The sequence below is a fragment of the Venturia canescens genome, chromosome 5 (genome assembly GCF_019457755.1).
Source record: "Venturia canescens isolate UGA chromosome 5, ASM1945775v1, whole genome shotgun sequence".
Lineage (NCBI taxonomy): Eukaryota > Metazoa > Arthropoda > Insecta > Hymenoptera > Ichneumonidae > Venturia > Venturia canescens.
The window spans coordinates 17636115-17651781 of record NC_057425.1 but is presented as its reverse complement, the minus strand read 5'-3'; the positions used below and the strand labels follow the sequence as shown (position 1 = coordinate 17651781).

At 41.5% G+C, this 15667-nt stretch overlaps 1 protein-coding gene across 1 annotated transcript; it reads left to right on the top strand.

Moving 5' to 3' along the window:
• Positions 1-5480: 5480 nt before the first annotated feature.
• LOC122411322 (uncharacterized) lies at positions 5481-6698 on the top strand. Its single transcript, XM_043420067.1, has one exon. The coding sequence runs from the start codon at positions 5481-5483 to the stop codon at positions 6696-6698; it is 1218 nt and encodes a 405-aa protein (XP_043276002.1).
• The last annotated feature ends 8969 nt before the right edge of the window (positions 6699-15667 follow it).

The window sequence follows — 15667 nt, the reverse complement described above, 5'->3', positions numbered from 1 at the left end:
CGAATGTATCTACGGGCGTGTCTGTGATTAGCATCGGTTCGCGCGTTTTCACGCGTACAAGTTTTTGTTCCTGGCAGCCTTTGCAGCAACGAACGAAATTCTGCACCTCGTTTTTAAGGGTGGGCCAATAGAAGCGCTGGCGAATCCGTCTATAGGTCTTGGTCACACCCTTGTGTCCCCCTATAAGGTTCGCATGAGCTTCCCGGATTATCCCCTCCCTTAATTCCGGGCCAGGTACCTGAGTGGTTATACCAGATCAACAAATTCGACAGCAATGCGGGCCTGTATTACGAACATGTGGGGCCTATGCACTTGCAACGTGCAGACTGGCGAATCACCCTCCACATAGACTACTTCAAATTCATATCGGCAGTCCCGAACGAACGTGCGAACATCGATAAGGTCGACGAGGAATGTCAGCGCTATAACAGTCGCTTCGGATGTGAGCAGCTGCTTCGGAAAGCCTACATACTGGCGCGCCAAAACCGTGCTCATGACGTAGTCGCAGAGCTCTGGGCGATCACCGGGCGACAAGATTTACGCGTCGCTACCCCGCCGCTGAAATCGATTAAAAGACGTGCCGTTCCGTTTGGATTTGTTGGGAGCATTAGTAAGTCTCTCTTCGGTACCGCGACGGAAGACGATGCAGCGTATCTCTTCAGCTTTCGAGAGCCCAGCTCCTCGATATCGCACACGAAGCTCAAATGCACAGCGGCGGATTGGAGTTTCCGTATCCGATCTCGTACTTGCGACCGGAAAACCTCGTGCATTTGGCGCGCGTGGATGTGCTGTCTCAAGAATCTCGAGCAATTATCATCGTCCACATACCACTTTTGGACCACTCGGTATATGATCTCTACCGCATTATGCCGTGGCCGGTGCCTCAACGTTTTCAGAACGGTAGTGGCTCCGCAAGCGTGGCCCCCGCTTCCCCCTACATCGAGGTGGTGGACGCTATACCCGCGGCGCGGCAGTACGTCGTCACAAATCCACCTACGGTGACTCCCGAATCAGCGCCAGCGGGGCCCCAGCACGCAGGAGCGTCAACCCGACGGCTAGCGCCCGGCGTGGAGATGCGGCTGGAGGGAACAAAGGTAACGCCGATCGGCCCTACCGCTCCTCCGGCTCCGATACAATGCCCGGTGTGCGGGAAACTTCGCGGGTGCCCGGGGGTCGCCGCATGCATGGAATCGAGCATCGCCCGGCTATCCCGGAGGAGGGGCAAGGTGTCCTGCCCCCTGTGCGGCGTCTACGTCCAGGGGGACGCCTACGCGAAGCACGCCGGCGGTTGTCTCCCCCGGTGGGAAAAAAGGGGCCAAGCCACGCAGTCGGCACCCCAGGGCTCGCGCGGGCCACCACTACCACGTGCGAGCGAGACCGCCCGCTCATCGTCCCGAGTCGCCGCCGCTCCATCTAGGCGCGCCGCATCGCCGTCGGTAACACCGCGACCAGCAGTAGCGGTGGCCAAGGCTCCTCCACGCGCCGCGCCTTCGATGCGCGAACAGTCGGCGATACTCCGAGCCACGGTGGCCGCTCAACAGACACCGGAGACAGTGCCCCCACCCTCGGCTGGCGCGCCCACCACGGCACCGACACGCATGGAGCAGCTGGGTGAGCTGCTCCTCAACGCTATGGGCGACGAAGACGGGCCGAGCGCGGCCGAACTCGGGCAGCTGACGGCCGTACTCCTCCGGAAGATGCGCTCTCTCTCTCTCCTCCTTTCTCTTGGGCTATCTACTATTTACTATCTACTATCTACTATTTACTATCTACTATCTACTGTTACACGTTTACTAATAAATTAGTAAAATGTTTTTTTTGGGATCATCGGGTTTAGCTTAATCTCTTTCTTCTTCTAATTCTCTTTCCTCTCGAAGGACATCATTAGTTATTAATTTTCGTATTATTATTAAGTAGTATTAACGGGCATAACTCCCCTTTTTTTTGGAACATATGGAGAAAAATATATTTTTATTGCTAATGTTACTCCACTAAAGCCGGGTTTCGACGAGGACGCCGAAAAACCCCTAGGGGGGGTGGGTGTCACGTCCCGCGTCCCACGTTAATACGCCGGTCGTGACGACGGCCTCCTCCGTCAACTCGCGACTTGGCAACGGAGCGTCCTTGGGCGACCTCTGTGCGGTGCCTCGTGCCGCCGCGGGCCGGATGTTCTCGGAATGCACGCGGTCAGCATCGCCTGATCGCGGGCTCCGAGGGCCGTCCGCGTGGACGAGCGAAATGCTGAGACGGTGAGAATCCCCGTCGCGACGATCGCTCTCGAGCTATCGCCGCCGCGGCGAGGATTCCCATGAATCAGTTCCATTTGCTCTTGAATGACTCTCGGTCATCCACGTGGATAGCTCCGTAATTCAGCGAGCTCGCGGCGGGGTAGTAAAACCTGAAATATTGGTAAACCGCACAGAGAACCGTAAGTCTGTTTTTCGTCAACCAACGCGTAGTGAGCAACGTACAGCCTCTTGCCTCACGGACGTTCCCTTAGTGGTTATCGTTATCAAATCGTTTGTCAAGTGTGAGTGAGTGTGAGCAGGAGCGACGGCGGAAGGATTGTTTCCGCCGGTAAAGTAAGTCAAATTCTCTCAACCATTGTAACCTCCGCACTCTGATATCATTGTGATTATTGTATTTTCAAATTGTACCCTCAAAATTATCCGTTCTTTTTAAAAATTCATTAAAACCTCTCTTTGTTTCAAATTGCGTAGTTTTAATTTCATTTCGAACCTTCGAGCGATCCTGTCGATCTTCCCGGGGCCCGTATGGGACCAAATAGGCATTCCCGACCAACCTCAATTGCTTAACTCGAAAACAAATACGTCAGAGAAAATCCTGCAGCCTCTCTGCAGGTTGGTGGCAGCGTGATTACTTGAATTGCTCTTACCCCTTGTTCGTCCTCTCTGGACGTAACACGTCCTAGCATTACGCTAAACGCCCCTCACTTTTTCTCTTCAACTCAAACGCTATCACAAGTATATTTCTAACCTTTATCATCATTTGTCGATACATAGTACTTATCTAGGAATATATTTAAACACAGAGCGTATCCAGACCACCCATAACAAATACATCCTGCGAGACACTCGGCGCTCGCACATATTTTTTTCCTCAACTGTCCATTCTTTAAACACTCACAACGCGCGCCCTAGACTCTCCCCGACGTTCCGGCGCCATAAATAATCCTACAAGACGAGCACGGAAAACCAGAAATAAACACTCCAAGACCGATTTCCTATCCTTGAATTTATTATCAATTCAGCATTTCCTAAATCCACACAAAATTCCAGAGACGCGTTCCGAAACTCGCGTTTCCCACGAGTCCCGAAAACAGATGCTCTTGTCTTAAGTGCAACACGTGCACATCTCAGAACTCCGCTCAACACACTTTCCCTAATTCTAAGAAATCTCGAGCGACTTTTCCTCCAATCATATCTCCGGAAAAGTCTCCCCCATATTCAAATCCAATCATCAAATCAGACGATACTTTTTACCCAATCCAAACTAAAAAACCACAGAGAACAAACCCCCTCTACAGCATCCTACCCCCAAAGAACACATCCTCCTCTCGAACTCTAACTAGGCTAAGAATTTTAGTTGTTAGGCAGTTAGCAGCGAACCTCGAAACAATTAAGATCGGAGAACTCTCCCTCTCTAATCCAAATCACTTAGGAGAACTCTGTCATAATCGCTAACTCAAAAGTACATAGTAAAAACATTTCAATTTCAAAGTGTAAATAAGTGTAATAGTCAATCAATAAATTCATCAATATATTTTGTAGTGAACAAAATATCATCGCATACATTTATTTCGTGAAGCCTTCGACACCGCTCAACAATTGGAAAATCCTTCCAATTCGCGGGCACAACCTCAATAAAAAGGTCACGTATACCTGAAAATATAGTATATGTTCTCGGGCCTCGCACACGTCCCAAAGAAAACTCACTGGCAGATGTACTCAACGTACACTCTGCTTCTCTAAATCGGCGACTGTGCGCCCCCAACTAATCCTCCCTCCTGGGACGTAACACAGGAATAGCGAAAGCTGTGAACGATGCTAGCGCTGCCAAGCGTCAATTGGAAAAAAGTAAACGCCACAATGAAACGATGGAAGCTATCGCGATGGGTAAAGGACTATACCTGAAACCCTACAAAAAAGGCATGGGACTGTATCTAACAAAAAACGCATAAAGCTACCACACCGAGCACTCACCGACTTCGATCTGATAAAGTATGCTCGAGCTATGAAAATTCCTCATTTTCGCGGAGTTTTCATGAGAAACAACTTACCCAAGAACGGTCCTCGAAAATACGAATCGGCTATTGTAAATTTGGATGACAAGGATGGGCCTGGCACACATTGGGTCGCATACCGGAAAACCAACGACAAAGTCATGTATTTTGACAGTTTTGGCAATCTCCAACCACCTCAAGATTTGAAGAAATATTTTGGTGTTGGTAGCACTATCACATACAATCATGAACGATATCAGAACTACGATACTGTCGTGTGTGGTCATTTATGCTTGAATTTTTTATATAAAAAGAATGATTTTTAGTGGCAAATCATCGGTTGAACGACAACTACCATGAATAATTCTTTCACGCTGACGCTTTCGGGAACGAGCTCCGTATTGGATGCTTACTACTTCCCACCTATAGAACTGTCACCGTTCAAAAATTATACCCTCGGACTCGTCGAATTGCTCACCTTCAATTCCATACCGAATATCGACGTGGGCAAGAATAAATTTTATGTGGGACAAGAAGTTGTGACTATACCTACTGGGAGCTACGAAATTGCGGATATCGAGCGTTATTTACAGAGTGCACTCTCTGACAAAAACATCTTCATAAACCTCAGGCCAAACAACAATACTCTATGCAGCGAGATCAAGTGTAATCAGCAAATAAATTTCGAACCCGATGACTCGATCGGTCGACTGTTGGGATTCGTGGCACGCAAACTCGAAGCCAATGTCGTACACAAGTCCGAATTACCTGTAGCCATTCTTAAAATCAATTCTCTACGAGTCGAGTGCAACATCACCACAAGTGCTTACATCAATGACCAACGAGTGCACCAACGATCCATGAATTTTTTCCCGTTGTTCCGCCAGGATATAAGATCATAGAAATACCATCGCACGTCATTTATCTACCGATCGCCGTACAGTCAATAGATCATCTTCAGCTCAGACTTGTAGATCAAGACGGAAACCCGGTGAATTTTCGTGGTGAAATTATAACAATAAGATTACACATTAAAACAACATAATGGGTATTGTATTTAATACTAAAGTTGGATTGGGCTATAAAAACGAATCGATATGTGCAAAACCCATCAATCGTCGAGCACCTCTCAAGGAGCTAACACGTCAAAACATTCAGTTCCTAAAGAATTTGGGATTAAAACTAAAAAGAAAAAGTGGAAAATTTGCTGTATTGTAATTGCATGCATTACACCACCATGGAAGAAATCCTAGTCATACAAAAACCCGTTATCTTCGATGAGGTCATCGCCCACTACGAAATTCATGCGCATCAACCGTTCGCGTCAGCAACCTTCAACAACAACGATGAAATCCGCATTTCCGTTCAACATCAAGATCTGTGCTTGCTTCCGAGTAAAAGCTCTTTGCACGTACATGGAAAATTAACGAAAACAGATGGAACTGCGGTTCAACATACACGACTCGCCAATAATGCCATCTGTCATCTGTTTGAGGAAATGCGTTATGAGTTGAACGCTATCGAGATCGATCGTAGCAAAAATGTTGGTCTCACGACACTCATGAAAAATTACGTATCGCAAAATCCTAGAAAAGCGATGGAAAATGCTGGCTGGCGCGAGGATGACGCACCATCATTGACGGATGACAATGGAAATTTTGACCTTTCAATACCCCTAAGTCTTCTTCTCGGATTCGCTGAGGATTATCATCGAATTGTCATCAATGCCAAGCAAGAGCTGATTCTCACGAGATCGAATAGCGATATGAATGCTGTTTTGCAAACACCGGGCGAAGCTGTTGCTGAACAATTCAAAATTTCATTGCTCAAAATTGAATGGATGATTCCGCATATCAGAGTATCGGATCAACGAAAAGTTCAATTGCTCAACTACATCGCCAAAGATCCATCCATCGCCATGAGTTTTCGTACGTGGGAATTGTACGAGTATCCGTTACTCCCAGTCACCTCGAAACACGTGTGGGTCGTAAAAACATCGACGCAGCTCGAAAAACCGCGATACGTGATTCTTGGATTTCAAACTGCGAGAAAAAATAACGCGATAAAAAATGCGAGTAATTTTAATCATTGCGATATTCGCGATGTTAAACTGTTTCTAAACTTGCAATGTTATCCTTATGGAAATTTGAATCTCGATATTAGTCACAATCAGTACGCTCTGCTATACGATATGTATGCGAATTTCCAAGCGTCTTACTACGGCAAAGAGTCAGAACCTTTGTTGAGTAAAGCTGATTTTGTAGAAAAAGGCCCTCTCATTGTTATCGATTGTTCGAAACAAAACGAGTTCCTGAAATCAGGACCAGTGGATATACGTTTGGAATTTGAATCGGGAACTCCGTTCCCACCACAAACATCCGCGTACTGTCTGATTCTACACGATCGGATCGTTGAATACAACCCAATTAGCGGAAATGTAAAAAAACTGATGTAAGAGGGAAAAAAGGAAACATGTATTTTTTTTTTTTTTTTTTTTATTAAACATTTACATACGTTTGTAAAAATAATAAAAATTTTCTACATATTATACTCGTATGATTTCTATAAATTCCTTCATATTCTCCAGACGCTTCTTCAATGTTAGAAAAAGATTAATCACGTTGCTGATTCTTTCGTCAAGGTTAATTCCTTCATCATCATCGTCGTCGTCATCGTCTACGTTCAGCTCATTCAATTTCATTTTTATTTCTTCAACTTGACGATGTAAACTTTGAATGTGGCTCTCGATAGTCTCGAATGATCCCTGAGTATAACCGCAGCGCGCACATTTTTGTTCACTCTTTTTCCGTTCACTTTTCACTTGTTCCAAATTTGCTTGGAACTGCGATAGATCCCGTAGAAACTCGTATACTTTTTCCGGTGGATTATCACCGAAATACTTGACCACAGCATCATCGTAGTCACAGAAATATGGGGGAAGACAGCACAAGTGCTTAATCTCATCTGGTGTCAAGTCGTCCATCGTGTAACGTAATGAGCCGTAATAGCTTGAAAACCATTTGTTTTATAGGGATTACCCCCACCAAAAAAGTAATTTGAAACTACCAAAACTGCGCAGCAGTCGCCTTCCAATAATTATCATAAACATTTCTGGAAAAACAGAGAATTCTCGAAGCGGCCTCGTTTACAACGCGCACGTCCAGGGACAGGTTCATGAGTGAATTTCACTCTCTTGACATTTTTTACAATTTTTTCGTAAAGGTGCTGGAGCATCAATGTGCTCTCCCATCGAAGATGTATTCCAATGATGATAACATCGACGAAATGATTGAATTTCAACGTCAGATTTGTAATAATGTTGTAAACGCTCCCACAAAAATATCTGTAAAGTAACTGAAATATTTTTTGAACGTTGATATGATCAAGAGTTCTTCTGCCGTCATTTCAGTAAGATTTCTTGTACAATAAATTGCATAAGTATTCACTAGCTGCTCCATGATCCAACATTTTTCACAGTCTCGACGTATTGGTCCCAGATCATCAATATGAGACCGCACCCATAGTGGATTAAAATGATCATGACAATATTGATACGACTGAACCTCACTTTCACTCTGCAAATGTTCAGGTAATCGATCCCATAACGAAGGAATGAATCTGCTATAATATTTTATGAGCAGAACCTTGGGAATCGATTTGAGATAATTTTTAGTCAACATCGAAGGTGGTTTCAATGGATCGATTGTATACGCACATCTGTCCATCTTGAGATCAACTTGAAAAATAAAATTTGCTATGCTTAGTTCCAATCTTTTATATCTTGCCCTAGAAATACCCCCACTTCTTCGCTGCCAAGGCCCTCACTGCGCTTCCAGACGCATCATTTTTCTGTACACCCAAGGTCACAGCGCAGTGATGACCCCTCCTCAATTCTCCTATGACGCAAAAAACACCCAAGGTCACTGCGCAGTTATGACGTCACCGTAATTCCGGACGCAAATAAAGTCACTGTGCAGTTATGACGTCACCGTAATTCCCCGACGCCAACAAGGTCACTACGCAGTTATGACGTTACCGATCCCCCCCACCCATGGAACCTTCTAGAACATGCGCAGTCCCCCCCCCCCCCCCCCATGGAACCTTCTAGAACATGCGCAGTACCCCCCCCCCCCCCCCGTGGAACCTTCTGGAACATGCGCAGTACGCCCCTCCCACTCATGGAACCTTCTAGAACATGCGCAGTAGAACCTGCGCAGTAGAGAAAGAGTGGTCCAGAACCGGTGTTGTATATCTACTCCTATTTTTCGTCAAAATTGTACGGAAAATATTTCGTCACAGGTCTGTTCTTGGACTTTGGCAATTTTTTTTCTTGTACTTTAATATATTTTGTCAATTAGGAACCCAAGAGCACGGTCGCAAGCGGCTTGGAGGCCGGGGTATGATTTTCAGCTTATAACGTTGGTTTCCACGAAAAAAGACCTATTTTTCGTCAAAATTGTACTGGAAATATTTCGTCACAGGTCTATTCTTGGACTTTGGCGATTTTTTCTCTTGTACTCTAGTTTGTTTTGTCAATGGGGAACCAAAGAGCACGGTCGAAGGCGGGTTGTAGGCCGGGATCAAGAGACTCGGTAGAGTCTTGGGACAAATACATTGACAGCCCTGTCGTCTGCTGGCCTGAGGCTCTCGCCGAGACTATATTTTCTCTGAATAAAACGATTCGCGGTGGTGGGGGTATAATTGGCATGTGATTTTCTTTAATTGCAAGGCTCATGAGTAATGTACGGCTTTGAAAATTGAACTTTTAGCTAATTAAGAAGTTCTCTGTCGAATGAGTCCAAAATCAGCATGCTCGGTGTCGTAATTTCTGAGAAAAAACTTTGCACGGGCTTAAGATTATGCAAAAGTTACTAACCCATTCAGGATTTTACGTATCTGTATACGCGTACTCCAACCGCTACAAACATAGGCCTCTTACCCCCCATGATCACCAATCCCTGGTGAGAGAAATTTTGTTGCAACCAATGACGGGTGAGAGAATTTTTGGGCCAATGACATTCAAAAAATGAGCAATGAAGTTTGGCGGAAAGCTAAGGAGCCCTCGAGCGCTCGAAAGCACTCGAAAGTCACCAGCCGAAGTTTCACGTCATGTTGACGTTTGGGGTTATGATGTTATGAAGTGCGTGCGGGAAAATATAAAATAATTTTCGCGTCATCTAACGAAGTGCATATTGATATTTATTTTGTTAAAACTTGTGGAATACTAAACCGGTATAAAAGCGGCCGCGTAAATATAGACTGTGATCTGTGTGTGAAAATAAAAAATATAAAAAAATGTGCGATGCATATGTCAACGAAACTTTTCAAGATTTCATTATTTCGTTCGATTGGAAATAAGTGTCAACTGAGATAATCTTTGAATTAAACCAGAGTGCGCGGAATATTGTGCAGTGTAAATATATCATCAGTTGCGTGATTATATATCATGTGTAATAATGTAGGTTATATATACGAGTGCCCTTTGATAGCTGTGAGGTAATAACGAACCAGCCGGGGTTTGATGTTACGAAGAGCGGGACAAATGTAACAAACTTTCGCATAGGTAGTGAATAATATAAATAAGGCAAATCAGTTTATCAAAAATAGGTCTGGAAGTTGTAAGGAAAAATGTTCGTCAACCTAAAACGTCAAATTTTCTTTTTGCGATATGAAATATTATGGTTGATAATTAATAAATCAAGAACACACGGAACTGTTAGTGTATAATGTGAGAAACTCCAATCGAATAAATGTTTTCTAATTTATTTCTTGTGTCAACATTATTTTTGAATATTCCCATATTTTGCTTCCTATTGAGTTTGGCTCTGCTCTTTCCGATCCTTGTTTTGACTCCATTGGTTTGCAGCGCATCGATACATATTATTAATTCGTTGCCTGAGATGTGTCCTCTGATTTTCTACTACTTCTTCATGCTGATTGTGGTAACGTGGTTGTTCAAGAGGTTTCCAACTATATGATCATCAATCGCAGATTTTGTACATCAGTTTCTCAAAACAGTTTCTGGTCTTGATATAAGTGTAGTTATTCTTTTTCTACCTGGTCTGTCGAGTAATCAATTTTTAAACTTGTTCCAAAAAGTCTTTGGATGCTTTTTTTGCTGATAATATGAAAAGTTGAATCTTTGGAATGCGGTAGGCAAACACAAATTTCGACAACAATACTTATGAAATAACGTGTATGTTGAGTATTCCTATTCTGCAAACTGCAAATGTGGAATTATTGGTGAAAACATTCATTACGATAAGTGTACAGTTGCTCAGTTTTCGATGCGATTAAGTATAATACCCACAATGCCAATCGCAAACATGGTCTGGAAATATTCAATATACATGTCGCTTCATCACTTTGTCGAACTTTAGAGGTGTTCATTGCATTTCGAAGATACAAATTTTGATATCATGAAAATTAAACACCCAATGACTTATTGAAATAAATTTCCAAATTTATCATGTAACAACTCAAGTGAATATATCTATGCATTTACATGGCCCAAAGATTTTTCAAAACTTGGGTGTATGAACAAGCAATCATGAAGGCTTTTTGTTATAAATATTTCAAATTATCTTGTTGAAATTAATATAAAAAAATAGAAATACGAATATCTCTCGTATTGTCTGGAGAACAAATAGAAATTGGTATGACAATACACTGTAAGCTAAGGAGGTGGAAAAAAGGGACCGGTGAACACAGCCAAACTAAATGAAAGAAATTATGACAACATCACATTGAATTACTTGACCAAAGTTTTTTAAAATTTATTTGAATTCGTTTACACACAACCATCCAACTCTTTCTTTAATGTAATTACACAACATAGAATTTCTGTTTGGAAAGAACGTTTTAGAGGTTATAATGAACGAACGTTTTTTTTCTCATTGTTATTATTATTATTATTCAACACTAATTAGTCACGTCATTAATAATATCGATTCCTTCCACTTTTCAATAACCACTTTTATTTTTCTACACTCTGCACGCAACAGCACTCCGGCGGTCATAACCTCAAACGTCAACATGACGCGAAATCTCGCAAATTTGCTATCTATGTATATATTACGATATCGAAGTAGAACAGATAATTCTTAATTTTCACGACACACATTATTCACGTTTTCACTTCTCAACATTTTACTCACTCTCAGTACACTGTATGAGATCAATTAATCCACTTTTGAGGTTTTATTTATTATAGATATTATTGTCGTGAATTGGGCTCGAAACTTATTGAAACTTCTTTTATGAAAAAAATAAAATTGATTATATCCACTGCTATTTCCAATAATGTTTTATTTATTTAAACGAAATTTGCAAATCTTGCACCGTTGATCCACGGGGCTACGATCGCAATCACTTTATAATAACATACCAGACGATAACAGACGGTATACAAGAAAACATAGAGGACTATCAGAAACTTTCTCATCGGCGATTGGTCGAGACGAATAGATTCTCACCGGTGATTGGTTATGATGGGCATCAAGAAGCCCTTGTATGCATCGGTCTGAACCCATATACGGATACGTCAGCTGCGTAAATGTGTTGGTACTTTTTGCATAATCTTGAGCCCGTGCAAAGTTTTTTCTCAGCAATTACGCCACCGATCATGCTGATTTTGTGCGCAATCGAAAGAGAATTTCTTAATTAGCTGAAAGGTCAATTTTCAAATTTCGACATAACTCCTGAGCTTCGCAATTCAAGAAAATGACTATATCCCCACCACCGCGAATCGTTTTATTCAGAGATAATATAGTCTCGGCGAGAGCCTCGGGCCAGCAGACGACAGGGCTGTCAATGTACTTGTCCCGAGACTCTGCTGAGTCTCTTGATACAGACACATAAATTTTTGAATGTGTTGGTAACTTTTGCATAATCTTGAGCCCGTGCAAAGTTTTTTCTCAGCAATTACGCCGCCGCTCATGCTGATTTTGGGCTCATTCGATAGAGAACTTCCTAATTAGCTGAAAGTTCAATTTTCAAAGCCGTACATAACTTATGAGCTTCGTAATTAAAGAAAATCACATGCGAATTTTACCCCCACCACGTCGAATCAAGAGACTCGGTAGAGTCTCGGGACAAGTACATTGACAGCCCTGTCGTCTGCTGGCCTGAGGCTCTCGCCGAGACTATACTTTCTCTGATTAAAACGATTCGTCGTGGTGGGGGTAAAATTGGCATGTCATTTTCTTTAATTGCGAAGCTCATGAGTTATGTATGGCTTTGAAAATTGAACTTTTAGCTAATTAAGAAGTTCTCTGGCGAATGAGCCCAAAATCGGCATGATCGGTGTTGTAATTTCTGAGAAAAAACTTTGCACGCGCTTAAGATTATGCAAAAGTTACTAACACATTCAGGATTTGACGTATCTGTATACGCGTACTCCAACCGCTACAAGCATAGGCCTCTTCGCCCCCATGATCACCAATCCCTGGTGAGAGAAATTTTGTTGCAACCAATGACGGGTGAGAGAATTTTTGGGCCAATGGCATTAAATAAAAAGAGCAAGGAAGTTTGGCGGAAAGCTAAGGAGCCCTCGAGCGCTCGAAAGCACTCGAAAGTCACCAGCCGAAGTTTCACGTCATGTTGACGTTTGGGGTTATGATGTTATGAAGTGCGTGCGGGAAAATATAAAATAATTTTCGCGTCATCTAACGAAGTACATACTAATATTTATTTTGTTAAAACTTGTGGTATATTAAACCAGTATAAAAGCGGCCGCGTAAATGTAGACTGTGATCCGTGTGTGAAAATAAAAAATATAAAAAAATGGGTGATGCATATGTCAACGAAACTTTTCAAGATATCATTATTTCGTTCGATTGGAAATAAGTGTCATTTGAGATAATCTTTTAATTAAACCAGAATGCGCGGAATATTGTCAAGTGTAAATATATTGTCAGTTGCGTTATTATATATCATGTGTAATAATGTAGATTATATATGCGAGTTCCCTTTGATAGCTGTGTCGTAACGAACCGACCGGGGTTTGACGTTACGAAGTGCGGGACAAATGTAACAAACGTTCGCCCCGTTAGTGAATAATAATATAAATAAGGCAAATCAGTTTATCAAAAATAGGTCTGGAAGTTGTAAGGAAAAATGTCCGTCAACCTATAACGTCAAATTTTCTTTTTCCAATCTGAAGAATTATGGTTGATAATTAATAAAACAAGAACACACGGAACTGTTAGTATATAATGTGAGAAACTCGAATCGAATAAATGTTTTCTAATTTATTTCTTGTGTCATCATTATTTTTGAATATTCCCATATTTTGCTTCCTATTGAGTTTGGCTCTGCTCTTTCCGATCCTTGTTTTGACTCCATTGGTTTGCAGCGCATCGATACATATTATTAATTCGTTGCCTGAGATGTGTCCTCTGATTTTCTACTACTTCTTCATGCTGATTGTGGTAACGTGGTTGTTCAAGAGGTTTCCAACTATATGATCATCAATCGCAGATTTTGTACATCAGTTTCTCAAAACAGTTTCTGGTCTTGATATAAGTGTAGTTATTCTTTTTCTACCTGGTCTGTCGAGTAATCAATTTTTAAACTTGTTCCAAAAAGTCTTTGGATGCTTTTTTTGCTGATAATATGAAAAGTTGAATCTTTGGAATGCGGTAGGCAAACACAAATTTCGACAACAATACTTATGAAATAACGTGTATGTTGAGTATTCCTATTCTGCAAACTGCAAATGTGGAATTATTGGTGAAAACATTCATTACGATAAGTGTACAGTTGCTCAGTTTTCGATGCGATTAAGTATAATACCTACCAACATCATGGAAACCTACAGAATTTTTGAATTTTATGTGTGCTATGTCATTTTCATGTAACATCGTGACTTCTAACAACTTTTCACTATAATACTATAGATTTGGATCATTAAAATACAGCAAAAATCTGCAAAATTTATATACTCTGCCATTCATTTTACTTTTTGACTCTCACCGTAACATAAATATGAAGTGAAAAATTCATTACAAAAGTCCTCAGTTGCTGATTTGTTGATGGATTTGAAATTGCTGTCTTCCAAACTCATTGCGCAGATACATTGAATCGCAGCAGATACCTGCAAACTTTGAAATTTCTGTGGATAATTATAGGTGCTAAGTATCACCCCCATCTTTGATTATGGTAATATGTAATGGAACTTTGTTCAGCAAGTTTTAAAGTGTTTCTTTTCAAATAGTATTGAAAATGTATTACTGTGGTATGGAGCGAAAACCTTCAGACTTTCATATTTTTGTGGCGCAGCATGTGTGCCAATACTGCTGTATGGAGCGAATACCTGCAAACTTTGATATGTTTGTGTCGCAGCATGTGTGCCAATCATTTAAATTTTTTACTCCAACCGTAACATATAATCTCAAAAATTCATCCCAAAAGTCTTCAGCTTTACTAATTAACTTAATTTTCCTTTTTCTAAATTCTATGCTGAATTTCTGAATTTCTAAATTTATTTCTAAATTATCCTGAAATGAAATTGTTTACCTCCACAACCAATGCAGGTACCTTTAACGTCTTTGAATTCCGTTGCTCTCTTGAATTAAGTACGCTCAGTTTTTTTTGCTTCTTTGAGTTCTAACATAATAAATGTTTCCTGGTGCCTTTTTTCGGCAACTATCAAACTGTAGATAATTGGATCTCAGCGGCCACTTGCAAACTTTGGAAATATATTTCGTCGCGGGTACGTTTTGGAAGACACGAAAATGTCTAGATTCAGAATGCAAAAGCGACATTTAAAAATGGCCAATTCTGTTGGATTTGTTGAGTCTTGAATTTGATCTATCTTTCCTCTTTTCCTTTCTTTTTTCTAACGTTATAAGCTGAAAATTACATCTCGGGCCGCAACACGCATTGCTACATGCTCTTGAGTTCCCAATGGACAAAACATATTATAAGACAAGGAGAAAAATCACCAAAGTCCAAGAACAAACCTCTATCGAAATAGTTCCAATACAATTTTTACGAAAAATAGGTCTATTGTCGTGGAAACCAAAGTTACAAGCCGAAAAACATATCTCGGCCTCCAACCTGCTTTCCACCGTGCTCTTGGGTTCCTAATTGACAAAACATATTAGAGTTAAAGGAAAAAAATTGCCAAAGTCCAAGAACAGACCTGTGACGAAATATTAGCAGTACATTTTTGACGAAAAATAGATTTTTTTTTTGTGGAAACCAACGATATAAGCCGAAAATCATATCGCAGCCTCCAACCCGCTTTCGGCCGTGCTCTTTGATTCCTAATTGATAAAACATATTAGAGTACATGGAAAAAAATCCCCAAAGTCCAAGGACAGACCTGTGACGAAATATTTTCAGTACTATTTTGACGAAAAATAGGTCTTTTTTCGTGAAAACCAACGTTATAAGCCGAAAATCATAAATAATTCGTAG